Source organism: Euleptes europaea, chromosome 3 (assembly GCF_029931775.1).
Source record: "Euleptes europaea isolate rEulEur1 chromosome 3, rEulEur1.hap1, whole genome shotgun sequence".
In the NCBI taxonomy this organism is placed as follows: domain Eukaryota; kingdom Metazoa; phylum Chordata; class Lepidosauria; order Squamata; family Sphaerodactylidae; genus Euleptes; species Euleptes europaea.
This window is the reverse complement of record NC_079314.1, coordinates 8,224,813-8,241,786: the sequence shown is the minus strand read 5'-3', so window position 1 is coordinate 8,241,786 and position 16,974 is coordinate 8,224,813. Positions and strand designations below refer to the sequence as shown.

The window sequence follows — 16,974 nt, the reverse complement described above, 5'->3', positions numbered from 1 at the left end:
AGTCCTATCGTTAGTAGCCTTGCTCAGGTCTCGCAAACTGAGGGCCGTGGCTTCCTTGACTGAGAATCCATCTCATATTGGGTCTTTCTCTTTTCCTGCTGCCTTCAACTTTTCCTAGCATTACTGTCTTTTCCAGTGACTTGTGTTCTCATAATGTGCCCAAAGTACAGTAGTTTCTTTAGCTTCTAGGGAGTTGAGATGGGATTTGAACTGGAATCCGCAAATTTGGGCAGACCACAATGTCTGAAAAACTCTCCTCCAATGCCATATTTCAAATGATTCAACTTCCTTGCTGTCATCTTCCTGCATTGTCCAACTTTCACACCCATACATAGTAGCAGGGAATACTATGGCATGAATTAGCTTGATCTTGGTCGCCAGTGACACATCCTTACATGTAAGAATCTTTTCTAGCTCCTTCATGGCTGCCCTTCCCAGTCTCAATTGCCTTCTGATTTCTTGGTTGCAGTTTCACTTTTGATGGAGCCAAGGAATAGACAGTCTTGAACAATTTCAATTTCCCCATTGTCTACCTTAGAGTAATTCCCCAGTCTTGATGTTCAGCTGTAAACCTGCTTTAGCACTGTCTGCTTTAACCTTCATCACTAGTTGTTTCAAGTTGTCACTATTTTCTGCCAGTAATGTGTGTCATCTGCATATCTCAAATTGTTAACATTCCTTCCACCAATTTTAACTCCACCTTCATCAAACCTATTCTAATCCAGCTTTCTTTAGGATATGTTCTGCATATAGATTGAAGAGGTAGGGAGATAAAATACATCCTTGTCTGACACCTTTGCCAACTGGAAACCATTCTGTTTCTCCATATTCTGTCCTAACCGTGGCCTCTTGTCCAGAGTACAGGTTGCACATCAAAACAATCAGATGTTGTGGTACATCCATTTCTTTTAAAACCAATCATAGCTTTTCATGATCCACACAGTCAAAAGTTTTTCTGTAAACTATGACACACAAGCTGATTTTCTTCTGAAATTATCTTGTACATTCCAGTAACCAATGTAAATTTGCAATATGCTCTCTAGTGGCGCTTCCTTTTCTGAATCCAGCTTGAACATCTGGCATTTCTCATTCCATATATGCTAACAATCTTTGTTGTAAGATTTTGAGCATCGCTTTATTTGCATGAGAAATTAATGCAATAGTCCAATAGTTGCTGCAGTCTTTGATGTCTCCTTTTTTCAGAACTTGAGTGTAAATTAAGCATTTTCAGTCTATGAGCCATTGTATTGTTTGCCATATTTGCTGGCATATTCTTAAGATTTTGATGGAGTCAATTTCTGTGACTTGCAATAGCTCTATTGATATCCCATCTACTCTTGGGGTTTTTGAGGTAAGAGATGATCAGAAGTGGTTTACCATTGCCTTCTTCAGCACAGTACTAACCAGGGTTAGCTGAAGTAGCACAGCCATGGTCTACAAAAGATCCTCTGCCAGTGTCACCTTCCACTGTTGCTGTTGCCCAGTAGCTGCTCTTCAATAATTCCTCCAACCCCATCCTCACTGGAGCTGTCTGTTCTTTTCTGCTGATGTGGCTGTTGTTCCCAGAAGAGGGTGGATGCATCTTAGTCTGGTGTCTCATTTGTGACCATTCTGCCCTGGGTGACTCTGCTTGGCGATTAGCCCCTTTGACAAGAGTCTAAACTCCTTAGGGTATTGCTCTCAGCTTTGCTGGCACACACAAACCTCCTCACCACGCTAAGGTGTGCATCCAAGAGGGGGTTGTGCATGAAAGCAAATACCGGTATTAAAGAACAAGCATTCAAGACCCTGCTTCATGTCCAAGAGGTGGCCGTGTTAGTCTGTAGCAGCAAAATAAAATAAGAAGAGATGGTTTTTATAAGCCGACTTTCTCTACCACTTAAGAATCAAACCAGCTTACAATCCCCTTCCCTTCCCCACAACAGACACCCTGTGAGGTAGGTGGGGTTAAGAGTGTGTGACTAGCCCAAGGTCAACCAGCTGGCTTCGTGTGTAGGAGAGAGAAAACTAATCCAGTTCACCAGATTAGCATCCACCGCTCATGTGGAGGAGTGGGGAATCAAACCCAGTTCTCCAGATCATAGTCCATAAGGAGTCCAGTGGCACCTTAAAAGAGGAATGACATTTATTCCAGTATCAGATTTCACAAGTCAGAGCTCACTTCATCAGATGCATGAAGTGTTGAAACATTAGGCAAACCTATTTATATAATCAAACCTGAACAAGGAGAAAAGGGTATGTGTTGAGGGGTGTGGAAATATGACAGAGGCCATATCAGCTCAACCATGCTTTGAATGGGTATATCTATACAAAACCCTGAAAATTAGTTTTTCAGTATCTTACTGCTCCAGTGTTCTTCGGATGAGGTTTAGGTCCCAGTTAGAAAGAGAAGAGAGTTACTCAGTGCGCACGGGCCCAGCTGTGCCAAAGCGAGAAACGAGGCAGAGGAGACCTCAAGGGACTGCTCTGCAAGATGGAGAAAGAATCTCTCAGGAAAGGAGGGAGAGCAGGACAAGGGTGACCCCCTCCCAGCACTCACAGAAGTGAGACAAAGGCCCATCTTGGTAAAAGCGAGTTCCTCTTTTCAGCCACTAGCTGCCATCCGGGGAAGCATTCTTAATACACAGACGCTTTCACTTGGGTCCCAGGGCAAACTGCGGTGCGCACGCTCCCCCTGGGATCTTTGGAGACCAGCCAGGCAGCAATAAACTGGTGCAGACATTCTCTTGGGCTCAATTTAAAGATGACGTCTGCTCAGGCAAAAGAACTCACCTGTGGGACTTGCACTTGCACCGTGTCCTGTTTACGCTGAGCTGCTACCTGTGCTAAGCTCCCGCTCAGCTTGAAACGAGGCCCTTGCAGGTCCCAGGACTGCAATGCACAGCAAACCAGGGGTGGGGGGCACAAAAACCAAATGAGACGGTTGCATTAGTCACAGCCTGGAGCTGTGTGCTTCTGAGAAGCCGAGACATTTTTCCCTGAGCCACCTTGGCCTTTCTAGAGACGCATGGTGATGAATTTTTGATGACTCCATTAGTATGTGTTTATCTAGAATATCAGCAGCAGCTCAATCCAGCTTGGGACAACTGACTTGCATGTCTGCATCGCACACTGTAATAATTCCAGAGAGGTCACCGCGTTCGTCTGTTGCGGTAAAACGAAACAGGATTCTCGGGGTACCTGGAAGGTCAAGGAGGTTTTATTCAGCACAAACTCTTGTGCGCCAGACCCCATATTCTCAGATGAGATGGACATAGCGGGTAGTCATTAGGCAGATGTAACTTCGTATATACATTCCTGCCTTGTGCTGACCTGATGCACAAGCCTGACAAAAGGTGGCACTGGAATAAAACCTTGTTCATCTTTAAGGTGCCACCCCACGCCCATTCATATATTCTAAAGTCCACAGCAAAGCATCCTTGAAGAGTGGCACCAAGTAATACTTGACTCTCTTTCCCACAACGCACACACACCCTTCCTAGTGCATGCCAAAGCTGAATTCAAGGAGTCCCGTCCCGTCTTGCGTACTAGATCACGCCTTCAGGGAAGCACCTGGACCTCTCTGCTTCTGCATTTACAATCACAAAGGTAGATGATCATCCCTTCCTTCCAAAGCATGCACAGAAACCCCCCCCCTTTTGTAGTAACTGTAGCCAGGTTTTAAAACAGTGCAATAATCCTTATTTGTTGTGCAGAGTGCCTTTTCCTCCCGCTTCCCCTAAAGCCTGCGCATGCACGAGCGCACATTTGCTCAGACTGCCCCCACCGGTTCTCCTGCAGGCATCCCCCCCCCTCCTTTGCAAGATGAAAGATACCGGCAGGCCGATCCTCTCCCATCCCAGCCAATCCTCAGCACTGTCAGATGACGTCATCCCCAACAGCTGGCCAATAGCTGTGTCTTCAGCTGGGAGCATCTTTGCTGCAAGGCGAGGGAGGGAGCTGGCCAGCTGCTGGGGAAACTGGGGAGGGAACAGGGGAGGGGAGTTCTTTTGTTCCTCCCCCTTTTGAGGCAGCGACTCAGGTGCTCTTGGATCCAACTTGGCCTCTCCTTGTGCACCAGGGGCTGCAAATCTCACCACCTGCCACTGCAACGCTGCCCCACCTGCATGGGATTTCCTCTGTTCTCACTCCCCACTGGATACCTGAGCGAGGGGACCCATCCTGCCCAGGACACCCTGCTCATCCTCTGTGGACTGGACTGGAACTGCTCCTTGCCAGGAACTGGCAGGGCCAAGCCTCAAAGGTACCACTGACCATCAAACCCCCCCCCCCCTATCAACCTTAGCACCGGCATCCCTCCCCCATCCTTGTTTCAAAGCAGGCAAAGAAACAAGGAGTGTCCTGCCAGAATGGCGGAGGGGGGGTGTCAAGAAGTGGATGGAGATTCCTCCTTTTCATAAAGGGCTGGGTTTTCTGGAAGGATAGAGCAGAAAGGAGGGGGGGCATTTTACTGCAGAGCTGCCAGCTGGAGGGGGCAGGACAGGCGCGAGGCACCCGGCTCTTAAGGCTGGGTGGATTCAGACAGCCAACTGTGCTGCCGTGTCTGGGTATTCTGCTAATGCTGCCTGTCTCCCCTCAAGCACAGTTTTATTCCAAGCCTGGCTGCCTCCTGGGCAATCAGGGCCAGGACTACCTGGAGAGCAGGAGGGCCATCCAGGCTCTCTTGGGAGGGGCTCATTAAGCGACTCTGGGTGAAAACGGCACATTTTGGTGAATATCTCCTGATTTATGTTGGAAAACCCAAACTCCTCTGCCAGAGGCATATTCATCAAAGTTGTGGGGGGGTGGAAACACCCATTGTGACAGCAGGTGGAAAATCTGCAGCTGGAGGCACGGGCAAAAAGAGAAAAAGTCTCTTCCTCTCAGATGTGACAATCATGGAAATTTAGGCTTTTAAAATGAGCCAGTAGGTAGAATTTAGGCTTTGTTACTGATTCACCATATTTTAACAAATGGCAGCTATTTGCATCAAGTAAATATTTTTTTTAAAATGGCTAGTCCGTAGCAGCAAAAACGGAAGAGCAGAATGACAACTTTGTGTACATCTACACCACAAATATGAACAGGTTTAATAATTTCTTCCCTTTCTGGGGAGGTGTGGGAACTGTAGTTCCCTCAAGAACTACAGAGATCTCAAAGAGAAACTTAACCTAATCACAGAACTACAATTCCCAGGATTCTTTTGCAGGAAGGTATGGCAGAGAGTTATAAAACCAATGTGTTTGCCATGTACAAGGATTCTTAGAGGCCCGCTGGTTTACTATGGTGGGAAGTTCCATTGGATTCATCCATCAGAGGCAATGAAATCGATCGGAACAAGGTTAAGCCTGGAACATGTGACATAAAGAATCCTCTGGCCATGGGCAGAGTGATTTCCCCTTGCCACTGCTACACCCTTGCACATCTTGAACTAAAGGGAGGGCTTCTGAGAGAGTGTGTGTGTGTGTTAAATGCTGTCAAGGAGCTTCCGACTTATGGCTACCCTATAAATTCATGATCTCCAAAACAGTCTTATCATTAATAGGCTTGCTCAGGTCTTGAAAACTGAGGGCCGTGACTTCCTTTATATAGTCCATCCATCTCATGTTGGGTCTTCTGAACAGGCTTCTGAATAAAATGGTAGAATCTGGATAAGGCTGAATTTTATAAATTGAAGAACAGGGGCAGATAAAGCTCAAGAAAGACAGAAAGATACACTGAAAGATAAGCCACATTATCAAAGAACCAAACCTAAGGGCTGCCCACCCACTCCAGATTGGGAAATTCCAGGAGACTTTTGGGATGGAGCCTGAGGAGGGTGGGGTTTGGGGAAGGTAAGCTCCTCCGCAGGGTATAATGCCAGAGTCTACCCTCCAAAGCAGCTATTTTCTCCAGGGGAAGCGACCTCTGTAGTCTGGAAATCAGCTGTAATTCCAGATCTCCAGGCCCCACCTGGAGGTTGGCAACCCACACCTGACATACACACAACAGTCAAAACACTAGATTATTTCAACACAGAGAAGCTTTCATAGAAAGCCAGATAGGAGACAATTTACTTTTTGTACCAAGAGAACCACCTGCTACTTGTGACAGATGTAATCAGAACTGAAAATCTGACCTGAATTTCGAATATACGGCTAGGAAGGGAACATTTCAGCTACCAAACAGCTTCCATACAGCAGTTCTTTCTTCTGAAACAGGAATTCATTGATGACTTGTTTCTCCCTACTCCTTGAATTCATTTTTTTTTTTAATTTAAAGGGGGGAAATTCAAAATTTTTGTTTGTGATGCATCTTCTATTTGTCCAAAACAGACAGACAGACTCCGGGAAGCTACTCTAGGGCACACCGGCTTCTCCGCCCTTTCCCGTGCTCAGGATAGCAGGACGTCTGACTGTGTGCATGTCTGCCTGCTAACATGTCAACCATCAGCCCTGAATAGTGAGTAGCATGTGTCAAAGAGGCATGTGGCCAGGTAGTGGTTGTGTGTGTCACACGGCTGCACGGGGGGGCGGGGGGGCGGAGGGAGGTTATATAAAAAGGGTTAGTGAATGAGATGATCTGTCAATGGAGAGGTTGCCCATTTGGTCTTGGGTGTCTCTCTACCTGGAGAGGAAATCAACTTCTGATAACCACACTCATTCATACCCACAGTCAGCGGGATCTCCGGAGACGATCACTGTTTATGCACGGGAGGTTTTGTCTTGGATTTGCCTCTCTCTAGATGCACATTTTCCCCATCCAAATTCTCAAAATTCACAAGCCCCCCATGCAGAGTTTTGAGAATTCCGATGGGGAAAACGTGCACCTAGAGAGCGGCAAATCCAAGGCAAAACCTCCCGTGCATCAATGGCCTATGAGTCTCCCGTTGACCACTTAAGAAGAGCCCTGCTGGATCAGACGGCTGCTCGGTGGCCAAGCAGTTGATCTGGAGGACCAACCAACAGGGCCTAGAGGCTGAAGCCTTCCCCTGATGCTGGCTCCAAGCGCTGGTATTCAGAGGTTGGCTGCCTCTGTATATGGGGGCTCCCTTCAATCACCCTGGCCAGCAGCCCTTGGTGGATCTCTCCTCCGTGAAGCTGTCTAACCCCCTTTTAAGGCCATCTTCACCCCCACCGGCACTGAATTCCACCGTTTAATTACTGATTGAATGAAGAAGTATTTCCTTGTCTCTCTCCTGTACCCATTTCCCCACAATTTCGTTGGGTGCCCCAAGGTTCTAGTGTTATGGGAAGAAAAAGCTCCCCCTGTCTACTTTCTCCACACCAGGTGTAATTTTATAAGCCTCTATCGCATCTCCCCTCCATGAACACCATCTGTGGCCTCCTTCTAAAAAAAAAAAGGTCACCAAATCTTGTTTCTCTTTCCTTCTCCAACAACAGCGATTACTTGTTTAAACTCCTCTTGATCGGTGACTCTGGGGTCGGGAAGTCCTGCCTCCTCCTCCGCTTTGCGGTAAGCCCTCCTTGCAGAGTTCAAATCACTTTTGCTAAAATCTCAGAAGGGAAGAAGGCAGGGACTAGGGGTCAGATCCTAAGCTTTGTTTCCGTTGGTGTCCTCTTCCAGCCGGCCAGCCAGCAGGCGATCCTCTGCCCTGCAGGACTTTCCTCTGGCACCCCGCCCCTTTGGGTTCCTTGAAAGATGCTGCTTTTCAGGGGTCCCCTTGGGCACCATGGAAGCCACCAAAAGATTTCTTGGTGTCCACCAAGTGTTTTTAGGAGGTGGGTGGGGCCAGGTGGGCTCTTGCCCAGCATGGCTTCTGACCGGTTACCGATGATCCAAGCAGCTATGCAGATTAAAAGAATGTTTTGATGGCAGCTGCCACCACAGTGTTTATTTTCTCTCACTCCTCTTTCCCAGTATACTTTTAAAATTCTTTCTGTACGGTCCAAGCTCAAATTACTCCTCTTCTCCCCTGCACTGGGGCTTCCTGTGTGTGTTTGGCTCCACCTCCTGTGGTAGCAATTTTTTTGGGGGGTGCCCCCATCCTGCATCAGAATTCCAAAGTTGCCCGCAGGCTCAGAAAGGCTGGGGACCCCTGTGCTAGAGGAACAAGCCCCCCCCACCGGGTGGAGCGTCACCCCTGCAACACAGTGCAGCCAGAAGCCAATTTACATCAGCTCTTGAACCCTATTTTCATGCCAAGGCTAGCCCCCGAACGTATAAAATTAATAAAACAAGGTAATACTTCTAATCACGTGCAAAGTGCATTTCCTTTTCCATTGACCAACCACAGCCAATCCATGTATGTCTGAGATAACAGCTTCCAGGTCACTGGGTGGAGCTGTCAGCTATGGATTGCTGACACCCTCTGGATAGGTAGAGAAAGGTCAGATCTGGATCAAGCCCTCTCACCCGTTGACCGGGGCACTCACGCATGCCACTCCAGTGGAATCTGACCAAGGCAAGTTGCGCGCTACACATAACCAAAAACAAGGTCCTCGGTCAATCGGACTTGGGGTGGGGGGAACGCCTTCCTACAGCTATCGATAGACATTTTCTGGCATTTCCTGTGCTTCAGCAACTAACCAGAAGCCCTAAGTTTAACAAGCAAACTTCTTCCTCCTGAATTCATACACAGAAGCTCTGGCAGGTGGGGGAAACTGTAATAAAATTAAGGTAATAAAGATGACCAAGTAATACCACAGAATTCCCTTTAGATAAAAACATGAATATTTTTAAAGTTTCCTTTTCCTCCATAAAGCCACAAAAACTGAGGTTCTACTCTATTGTTTGATTTAGTCCGGCACTTCCAGACTCTGACTTGCTAGACAGTACGATCTCACTCATGTTTACTCAGAAGGAAGTCCCACTGGGTTCAATAGGGCTTATGCCCAGGTAAGTGTACGTGGGATTGCAGCCTATGGATCTCAGTGGCTAAAAATCAATCAGCTTCATGATGACAAACAGGTAGGAAAGCCAGCCCAACCGTTAAGATGTTTACTTAGATTTGAGTCCAGTAGCACCAGGACTTTTGGGGTAGATGCTTTCGAGAGTCAGAGCTCCCTTCATCAGATAACGTATTTGTCAAAGGGAGCTAGCTTTGACTTGTGAAAGCTTCTACCCCGAAAATCTTGTTGGTCTCTAAGGTGCTACTGGATTTGAATCTAGCTGGTCTACTGCAGGCCAAAAAGAAGAAGAGTTGGTTTTCATACCCTGCTTTTCTGTACCATGAGGAGTCTCAAAACGGCTTACAATCGCCTTCCACCCCCCACAACAGACACCTTGTGAGGTAGGTGGGGCTGAGAGAGCTCTAAGAGAACTGTGACTGGCCCAAGGTCACCCAGCAGTCTTCATATGTAGGAGCAGGGAATCGAACCCGGTTCTCCAGATTAAAGTCCACCACTCTTAACCACTACAGCGCACTGGCTAACACGGCCACCGTCTAAAACACTGGTTCCCAACCAGGGGTCCACGAGAACTAAATTAAGGTCCGCGAAACAAAGTTATAAACCCATAATTAATATTTTCAATTAAAAGTTCTCTATTATAAAAATATATATTCAAATATTATTCTAAGCTTAATGTTTAACAGTTATGATTAAAGTTTATTTTCAAATTATTGGAATTTTTATTTTGAACCTTGGGGTCCCTGCACTGAACAAAAAAAGTCCTAGTGGTCCCTGGTCAAAAACAGGTTGGGAACCACTGGTCTAAAATGATGAGATGACACTCATTCAGTCATCTTAGGCTGGTTTTGGGGAACCTGCTTTGGAGCTGCCAATGTGCCAGTTTCTACCAGTTCGGTACGTTTCATTGAGCCTTTCCTTCAAGGAGCTTAGGATGGTGTATGTGTAGGATTCTTGCCTGTTTAATTTTCACAGCAACCTTGTGAGGCAGGCTAGGCTGAGAATCTGGCCCAAAGTCACCCAACCTAGCATGCTTCACAGCAGAGTGGAAATTTGAATCTGTGTCTCCCGGATGCTAGCCTGAACATGGTCAGCACACTGGCTTCGGAAACTCACTTTCTCAGCAGGAAAAGTGCCCAAACCCTGTGAGTTAGCAGCCCTTCTCCTCTCCTTCCTTAGGATGACACCTACACCGACAGTTACATCAGCACCATCGGGGTGGACTTCAAAATCCGGACCATCGAGTTGGAAGGGAAGACCATCAAGCTCCAAATTGTACGTACAACCCCAAGGTTGGAAAAAGAAGAGAAAAAACAGAAACCAAGAGGCTGGGATTCTCTCTTCCCACTCTGGAAGGAGACGGGGGAATGGAAAGGAGGACAGTTAAATCTTGTGGTTCTAACAGCTGCAAAGATGATATTTTTGCAAGTCCTGTTTGTCTCCCTCCTGGCTGAGAAGTGGGGCACGCCAAAAGCCTTTCTCCACAGCTATGGAAGACACAGAAGTCCTGCCCACCTTTGCTTCTGACCCCCAAAGGCCACAATCCTCCATCCCCCTCACCCAAACACTCCCCCCCACCTCTCCGCCAGAGTTTGTTCCATTTTTTTTGGGTTGGTAATTGACTTATGGCTACAGTGTTAACTACAGGCTTTAAACAACAGCAATGTGACAATTACCAAATGTACCTGAGGTATTGCTACAGCTTAAAATCGATCACTGACATACCTTTAAGGTTGCCAGACCTCCTGCTATAAACTCAAATCCAACACAGATAGGCAAGGATACCTTTTAACTCTGTATTGTTACAAAACCCACATGTAGCATTATAATTTCACATGAAAGAGTCCAAACATGAAATGTCATACCAAGCAAAACAAAATATGCATCAATATTTCAAGCTCAATATTTTATTGGGGTTTACAGACCTCCTGCTATAGCAGTCCCCATTGCCTGCCACCGCTTCGAGTGATAGTGGGAGGATTTTTTTTAATGTTGGTGTTGCATGCGCTGTGATGTCACTTCCAGGGGAAATCCAGAAGTGATGTCAGGTAGCTCTAGGAATTGCCAGAAACTCCAGGGTAAAACCAAGATCGGCAGCTCTTTCTTTAATCCTGAGCTGCTTGCAAAAACTGGATTTTAGAAGCACTACAATAAGAGCACGTAGAGTATGTTCACCTTTATACCTAGGTTTAATGCTGCCACAATCTCTTCCAACATATTGTACTTCCTGATAGACCCATGCCACAGATTATTTATGTTGTTGGATTGAATACTGTTCCATCAGGGGAGCTATTAAGTCATTTAAATAAGGTGCCGTATTCTGAGTGAGTGTGTCAATGTGGTTCTGGTCAAATAGACACCCTTCAACATTCTCTATTCAGCTGTGACCTGTGAGGCAAGCGATAGATGGATAAAACCTTTTATCCGGGACCCTACATGTGAATTGGATAATCTGAGGTTTCTTTTAACAGGGGTGGATTTTAATATTACATTGGCAGTTGCCAAGGTTCCCCCCCCCCCATCGATTAAGATTAAAAATTATTAATTCTCTATCTCTATAAATATATGGATATTTAATATAAATATATGAATATATTGTTCCTTTTAGTATTAATCTTAGTGTGACAGCGTTCAGAGCTGAATTGGCTGTATGAACAGTGTCATTAAAGTAAAACCAAGCTCCCTCCTGTAAAACAAGCAACCCTACATATCGCTGGAGGTTAACCCTATAGTGACATGGCAATTGCAGATTTTTTAAAGTCTGAAAGGCCCTCTGGAGGGGGGGGATGGTGGTGGGGAGGGAGGGCTGAAATGAAACACAAAGAGCAGAGAAAACTTCAGCAGAGCCTCTGCATGCGCAGCAGCAACGAGAGCTTAATGGAAAACCTTCGCCGTGTAGAAGCAACCCCACAATACTACTTCTCCAAAATTTGTCTTGAGAGAGATAAACCCTAACTGTGCCCACTAGAAGGCAGTGCTGAGCAAAAACGCTCATTTCTCTGCCCCACAGTGGGACACGGCCGGACAGGAGCGCTTCCGCACCATCACCTCCAGCTACTACCGAGGAGCGCATGGCATCATCATTGTGTACGATGTGACGGACCAGGTGAGGTGGAAGGGAAATGAGTTATGCATTGAAGAAAGAGAGCGAGGGCACTAAAGGTCAGGAGGGCATGCTGGACAGATCTGTGGGCTAGTGTGTTTAACGCTTAGCAGCTTTTTGCTTGTTGGACTGGAGATTATGGTTTGGCAAAGGGGAAAAAAAACAAAGTTGGGGAGGAGAGAAGGAAAGATGTTGCCTAGGAAAGGTGAGTCACATGCTCAGGGAAAAGAAACGGGGGGCGGGGAGGGGGCAGCGGGAGAGACCTGGGAACCCTGAAGTTGTGCTTGCTGGCTTCCGACCTCCAGGGTCCCTCTTTTCTGACCTCCCTCTGCTTTAGGACTCCTTCAACAACATGCACCTCTGGCTGGAGGAAATCAATCGCTACGCCAGTGAGAATGTCAACAAGCTGATCGTGGGAAACAAGAGTGACCTCTCTAGCAAGAAGGCGGTGGACTACACAACAGCCAAGGTACAAGACCTGGGAAGAAGGAGCATTAAACGCCAGCTCAGCAGCAAAGGACAGATTACGCATCATATTGGGGAATCAGCGGTCAGATTCTCTGATGTGTAGCTTAGCCTTAAAACAGGAGTCCCCAACATGGTGCCAGGGGCACCCTGGCACCCGGCAACACTTTTCCTGGTGCCCACTAAGTCTCTGAAGAAAGTGGGCAGGGCCAGGTGAGGCAGGGCTTCTAGTTGGCCACTGGAAGATTTTTTTTTTTTAATTGCTATGACAGCAACTGCCACCACGGCACAAGCATCTTCGAACAAAAATGAGAGACGTGCATACTGGATGGGGCATACACTTCTGGGTAGCAGTGTGTGTGAACAAGATCTTGGGGTACAAGTGGACCGTAAGTTAAATATGAGCAGCCAGTGTGACGCAGTGACAAAAAAAGCTAATGCGATCTCTTGGGGTGCATTAACAGAGGCAGAACATCCAAATCGCAAGATGTCATAATTCCCCTGTACACCGCACTGGTCAGGCCACACCTGGAGTATTGTGTGGAGTTCTAGAGGCCCCACAGAATGGAGCAGGTGTAGAGGAGAGCGACGAAGATGATCAGAGGCCTGGAGACCAAGCCTTATGAGGAAAGGCTGAGGGAGTTGGGAATGTTTAGTCTGGAGGAGGTTGGGGCATGATTGCTCTCTTTAAGTATTTGAAGGGCTGTCACTCAGAGGAGGGCAGGAAGCTGTTCCTTTTGGCAGCAGAGGACAAGACTCGCAAGAATGGGTTTATATTGCAGGCAGAGACATACTGGCTGGATATTAGGGAAAGTTTTTTTATAGTAAGAGTTGTTCGACAGTGGAATCAGCTACCTGGGGAGGTGGTGGGCTCCCCCTCACTGGCAGTCTTTAAGCAGAGGCTGGACAAGCACTTGTCAGGGATGCTCTAGGCTGAGCCTGTATGGCCCCTTCCCCCTCTATATGAGTCTATGATTCTCTGTGTGACTGAAGTTAATCTGCGTATGCAAGAAAATATTTTTAAACATTGTGCTCATTATAAAGACATCCTGTTTAACAGATCTTCTGCCTGAAATCTTGAAGTTACTATTAGAGTTATGCATGAGCTCAACATGGTGTAGTGGTTAAGAGCAGTGGTTTGAATCAGTAGACTGATCTGGAGAACCGGGTTTGATTCCCCACTCCTCCATATAAGCAGTGGAGGCTAATCTGGTGAACTGGATGTGTTTCCCCACTCCTACACACGAAGCCAGCTGGGTGACCTTGGGCTAGTCACAGCTGATAGAGCTCTCTCAGTCCCACCTACCTTACAGGGTGTCTGTTGTGGGGGGTGGAAGGCGATTGTAAGCCAGTTTGATTCTGCCTTAAGTGGTAGAGAAAGGCAGCATATAAAAACCAACTCTTCTTCTTCAATCCCTGACGTTTTGTGGTTGGCTCTGCCTCTTCCAGAGTGGTGTAGTGGTTAAGAGAGGTGGACTCTAATCTGGAGAACCGGGTTTGATTCCCCACTCCTCCACATGAGCAGTGGACGCTAATCTGGTGAACTGGATTTGTTTCCCCACTCCTGCACATTAAGCCAGCTGGGTGACCTTGGGCTAGTCACAGCTCTTAGAGCTCACTCAGCCCCCACCTACCTCACAGGGGGTCTGTTGTGGGGGAGGAGAAGGGAAGGCAATTGTAAGCTGGTTTGACTCTTCCTTAAGTGGTAGAGAAAGTCGGCAGATAAAAACCAACTTTTCTTCTTCCTGTGGCAGCCAATTTGTGGCCTGCCACCTGGAAAAGGTTGACAACGCCTGCCTTCAAAAGCCATGGGGGGGCTAGTTGAATGGGTGAGGCCTGCGTTGATGGAGAAATAAGGGTTAACTCTCCATGTAACCAACATCCCCCATTTTATTGTCGAAGGCTTTCACGGTCAGAGTTCATCGGTTCTTGTAGGCTATCCGGGCTGTGTGACTGTGGTCTTGGTATTTTCTTTCCTGACGTTTCGCCAGCAGCTGTGGCAGGCATCTTCAGAGGAGTAACACTGAAGGACAGTGTCTCTCAGTGTCAAGTGTGTAGGAAGAGTAATATATAGTCAGAAGGGGGTTGGGTTTGAGCCGAGTCATTGTCCTGCAAAGTATTAAAGGTAATGTGCTAATCATTGTCTTGTAAGTATCAAGATAATGGTTAATGAGGGTGTGGTATGTTAATGTGGAACCATTGTATCCTGATGGCGAAACGTCAGGAAAGAAAATACCAACACCATGGTCACACAGCCCGGATAGCCTACAAGAACCGATCCCCCATTTTGTTTTCCTGGTGGTTTTTATCTCATCCACACAGGAATATGCCGACTCCCTCGGGGTGCCCTTCCTGGAGACGAGTGCCAAGAATGCCACCAACGTTGAGCAGGCCTTCCTCACCATGGCAGCGGAGATCAAGAACCGCGTCAGCAGCGGGCCCACCCAGAACGACAGCCACAAGCCCAGCCTCCACATCCAGAGCGGCCCCTTAAGGCAAGAAGGGACCAGCAAGGGGGACGAGGGTGGGGGAGGCTGCTGCTAGGGGGAGAGCCGCCCACGGACTCACCAAGCAGATGGTTCGGGGAGCGCATGGGACTAACGACTCCTGGGCCCCAGAAGTGGCCACAGGCAATGGGACCCCTCTCTTCATGGCATCCCAACATACCTCTTATGGATTTGGAACACATGATGGACCTTCCATCCCGCTGGAAATGCTGCCTCAGCCAATCTGTGTTTGCGTCATTCCTTTCCCGTCATCAGACCCAAAAGATCTATTTCTGTTCAGCAACCAAATTGTGCATCGACCTTGCTCATCCGGCCAATGCTTCTATGAGTCCTGTGGGGCAGTACGGATGTGAACATACATGAAGCTGCCTTAGAATGAATCAGACCGCCAGCGTCAATACTGTCTACATCCGACTGGCAGCAGCTCTCCAGGGTCTCAGGCGGAGGTCTTTCATATCACCTACTGCAAGATCCTTTGGAGACGCCGGGGATTGAACCTGGGACCTTCTGGATGCCAAGCAGATGCTCTACCACTGAGCCACGGACCCTCCCTAAATCAAACACATTGCTCCAAAGTATCATAGTAGCAAGGGAGAACTATAGGACTCGCAAGAGATTTTTTGTTCACATTTCCCTCATCTGGAATTTCAGAACCATCGCCTGGTTCTGAGTGCGTTCTCAATATCTTAAACGCAGGCAAGTGACTGCCATCACCCTCACAAATCTGCTTTTTTTAAAAACAAATATTTTGTTTCATTGTTGGACGTTAGATTTACTTGAAAGGACCAGTTTCCTCATCCTCCATCACCCTTTCGATGTTATTACTGCCTGCTAGCTCTGTGGACGTTAACATACACTATAAACTTATATTGGTTTCACACCACTTAGCCATGATTCCTGGGAATTGTAGTTTGTTGAATGTACCAATGATTCCCTGTCCCTTAGCTTCCCCATCACAACACACACAGTTATAGTTCCTAGGGTTCTGTGGAGGCAAGGGAATGAGTGTTAAAGGCAATTGAAGCCCTGTCCCCCACAGCATAGAGGGCCTGATCTCTTGTGCCCTCCTGATCTCATGGTATGGTCACCTTTCCCACTCCCCACCCCACCCCCCTACAATGGCTCAGGAGTCCAGAGTGACAAGGAGCAAGAGTGTTAATGCTCACTTTATTTCTGAGGGTTCAGGTCACCCAGTTTTCCATGGGGTGAGTTTGTGCTTGCCCTGAGCCATGCTCAAACAGGTGCCCTGACCCCCATGGCTCTTGTGAGCAGAAGGCCACTGTAAAGGCATGAAACAGCAGCAATAAATCTCACCCATCTACTGTCCGAATTCTTCCAGCATGGTGTAGTGGTTAAAAGCAGTGGTTGGGAGTGGTGGACTCTGATCTAGAGGACCGGGTTGGTTTCCCCACTCCTACCCATGAACCCAGCTGGGTGACCTTGGGCTAGTCACAGCTCTCTCAGCCCCACCTACCTCACAGGGTGTCTGTTGTGGTGAGGGGAAGGTGATTGTAAGCCAGTTTGATTCTTCCTTAAGTGGTAGAGAAAGCAGGTATATAAAAACCAACTCTTCTTCTTTTCTTCTTCCAACCTCTTTTAAGGGGCAGGCCAAGATGTGTGTTCGTTTCCTTTTCTTTTAAACAAGCAAGGTGCTGCACATTCTATTCACTCCACAGGCGCATCAAGAAACATGCACCTGGCGATATCCATGCTTCCATTTATTTTAAAAAAGAAAGAGTTACACTTCTAGCCGTCTCTTTATGGGATACCTAAGCATGCCTCCCGGAGGATGCAAAGGATTCCAGTGATCAAGGAAAAGTTAGGGAGTCTTGACCAGAGTTCCCTTCTCCACATAGCAGCACAACCACAGAACTCGGTCATTCCTTCAACTTTACCTTAATTTTTTGACCTTCTGTCTATCAGGGTCTTTCCCAAAAACTGATTTTTGGAAGAAAAAAAAATCCTGAATTTGTTAAGCAGTTATTAAGAAGCAAGCACGAGTATGCACATTTGTAACCAGCACTTCATTTCCAAGTGCAAAAACCAGTATTAGTTTCTGAATGATTGGGGT

General features: G+C 47.2%; 1 protein-coding gene across 1 annotated transcript; it reads left to right on the top strand.

Moving 5' to 3' along the window:
• The first annotated feature begins 6,358 nt into the window (after positions 1 to 6,358).
• LOC130474207 (ras-related protein ORAB-1-like) lies at positions 6,359 to 14,940 on the top strand. Its single transcript, XM_056845741.1, has 6 exons — positions 6,359 to 6,420; positions 7,362 to 7,434; positions 10,008 to 10,103; positions 11,839 to 11,934; positions 12,269 to 12,400; positions 14,719 to 14,940. Exons 1-6 carry the CDS (start codon positions 6,398 to 6,400, stop codon positions 14,938 to 14,940), a joined length of 642 nt encoding a protein of 213 aa, XP_056701719.1. The 5' UTR covers positions 6,359 to 6,397.
• Positions 14,941 to 16,974: the final 2,034 nt, after the last annotated feature.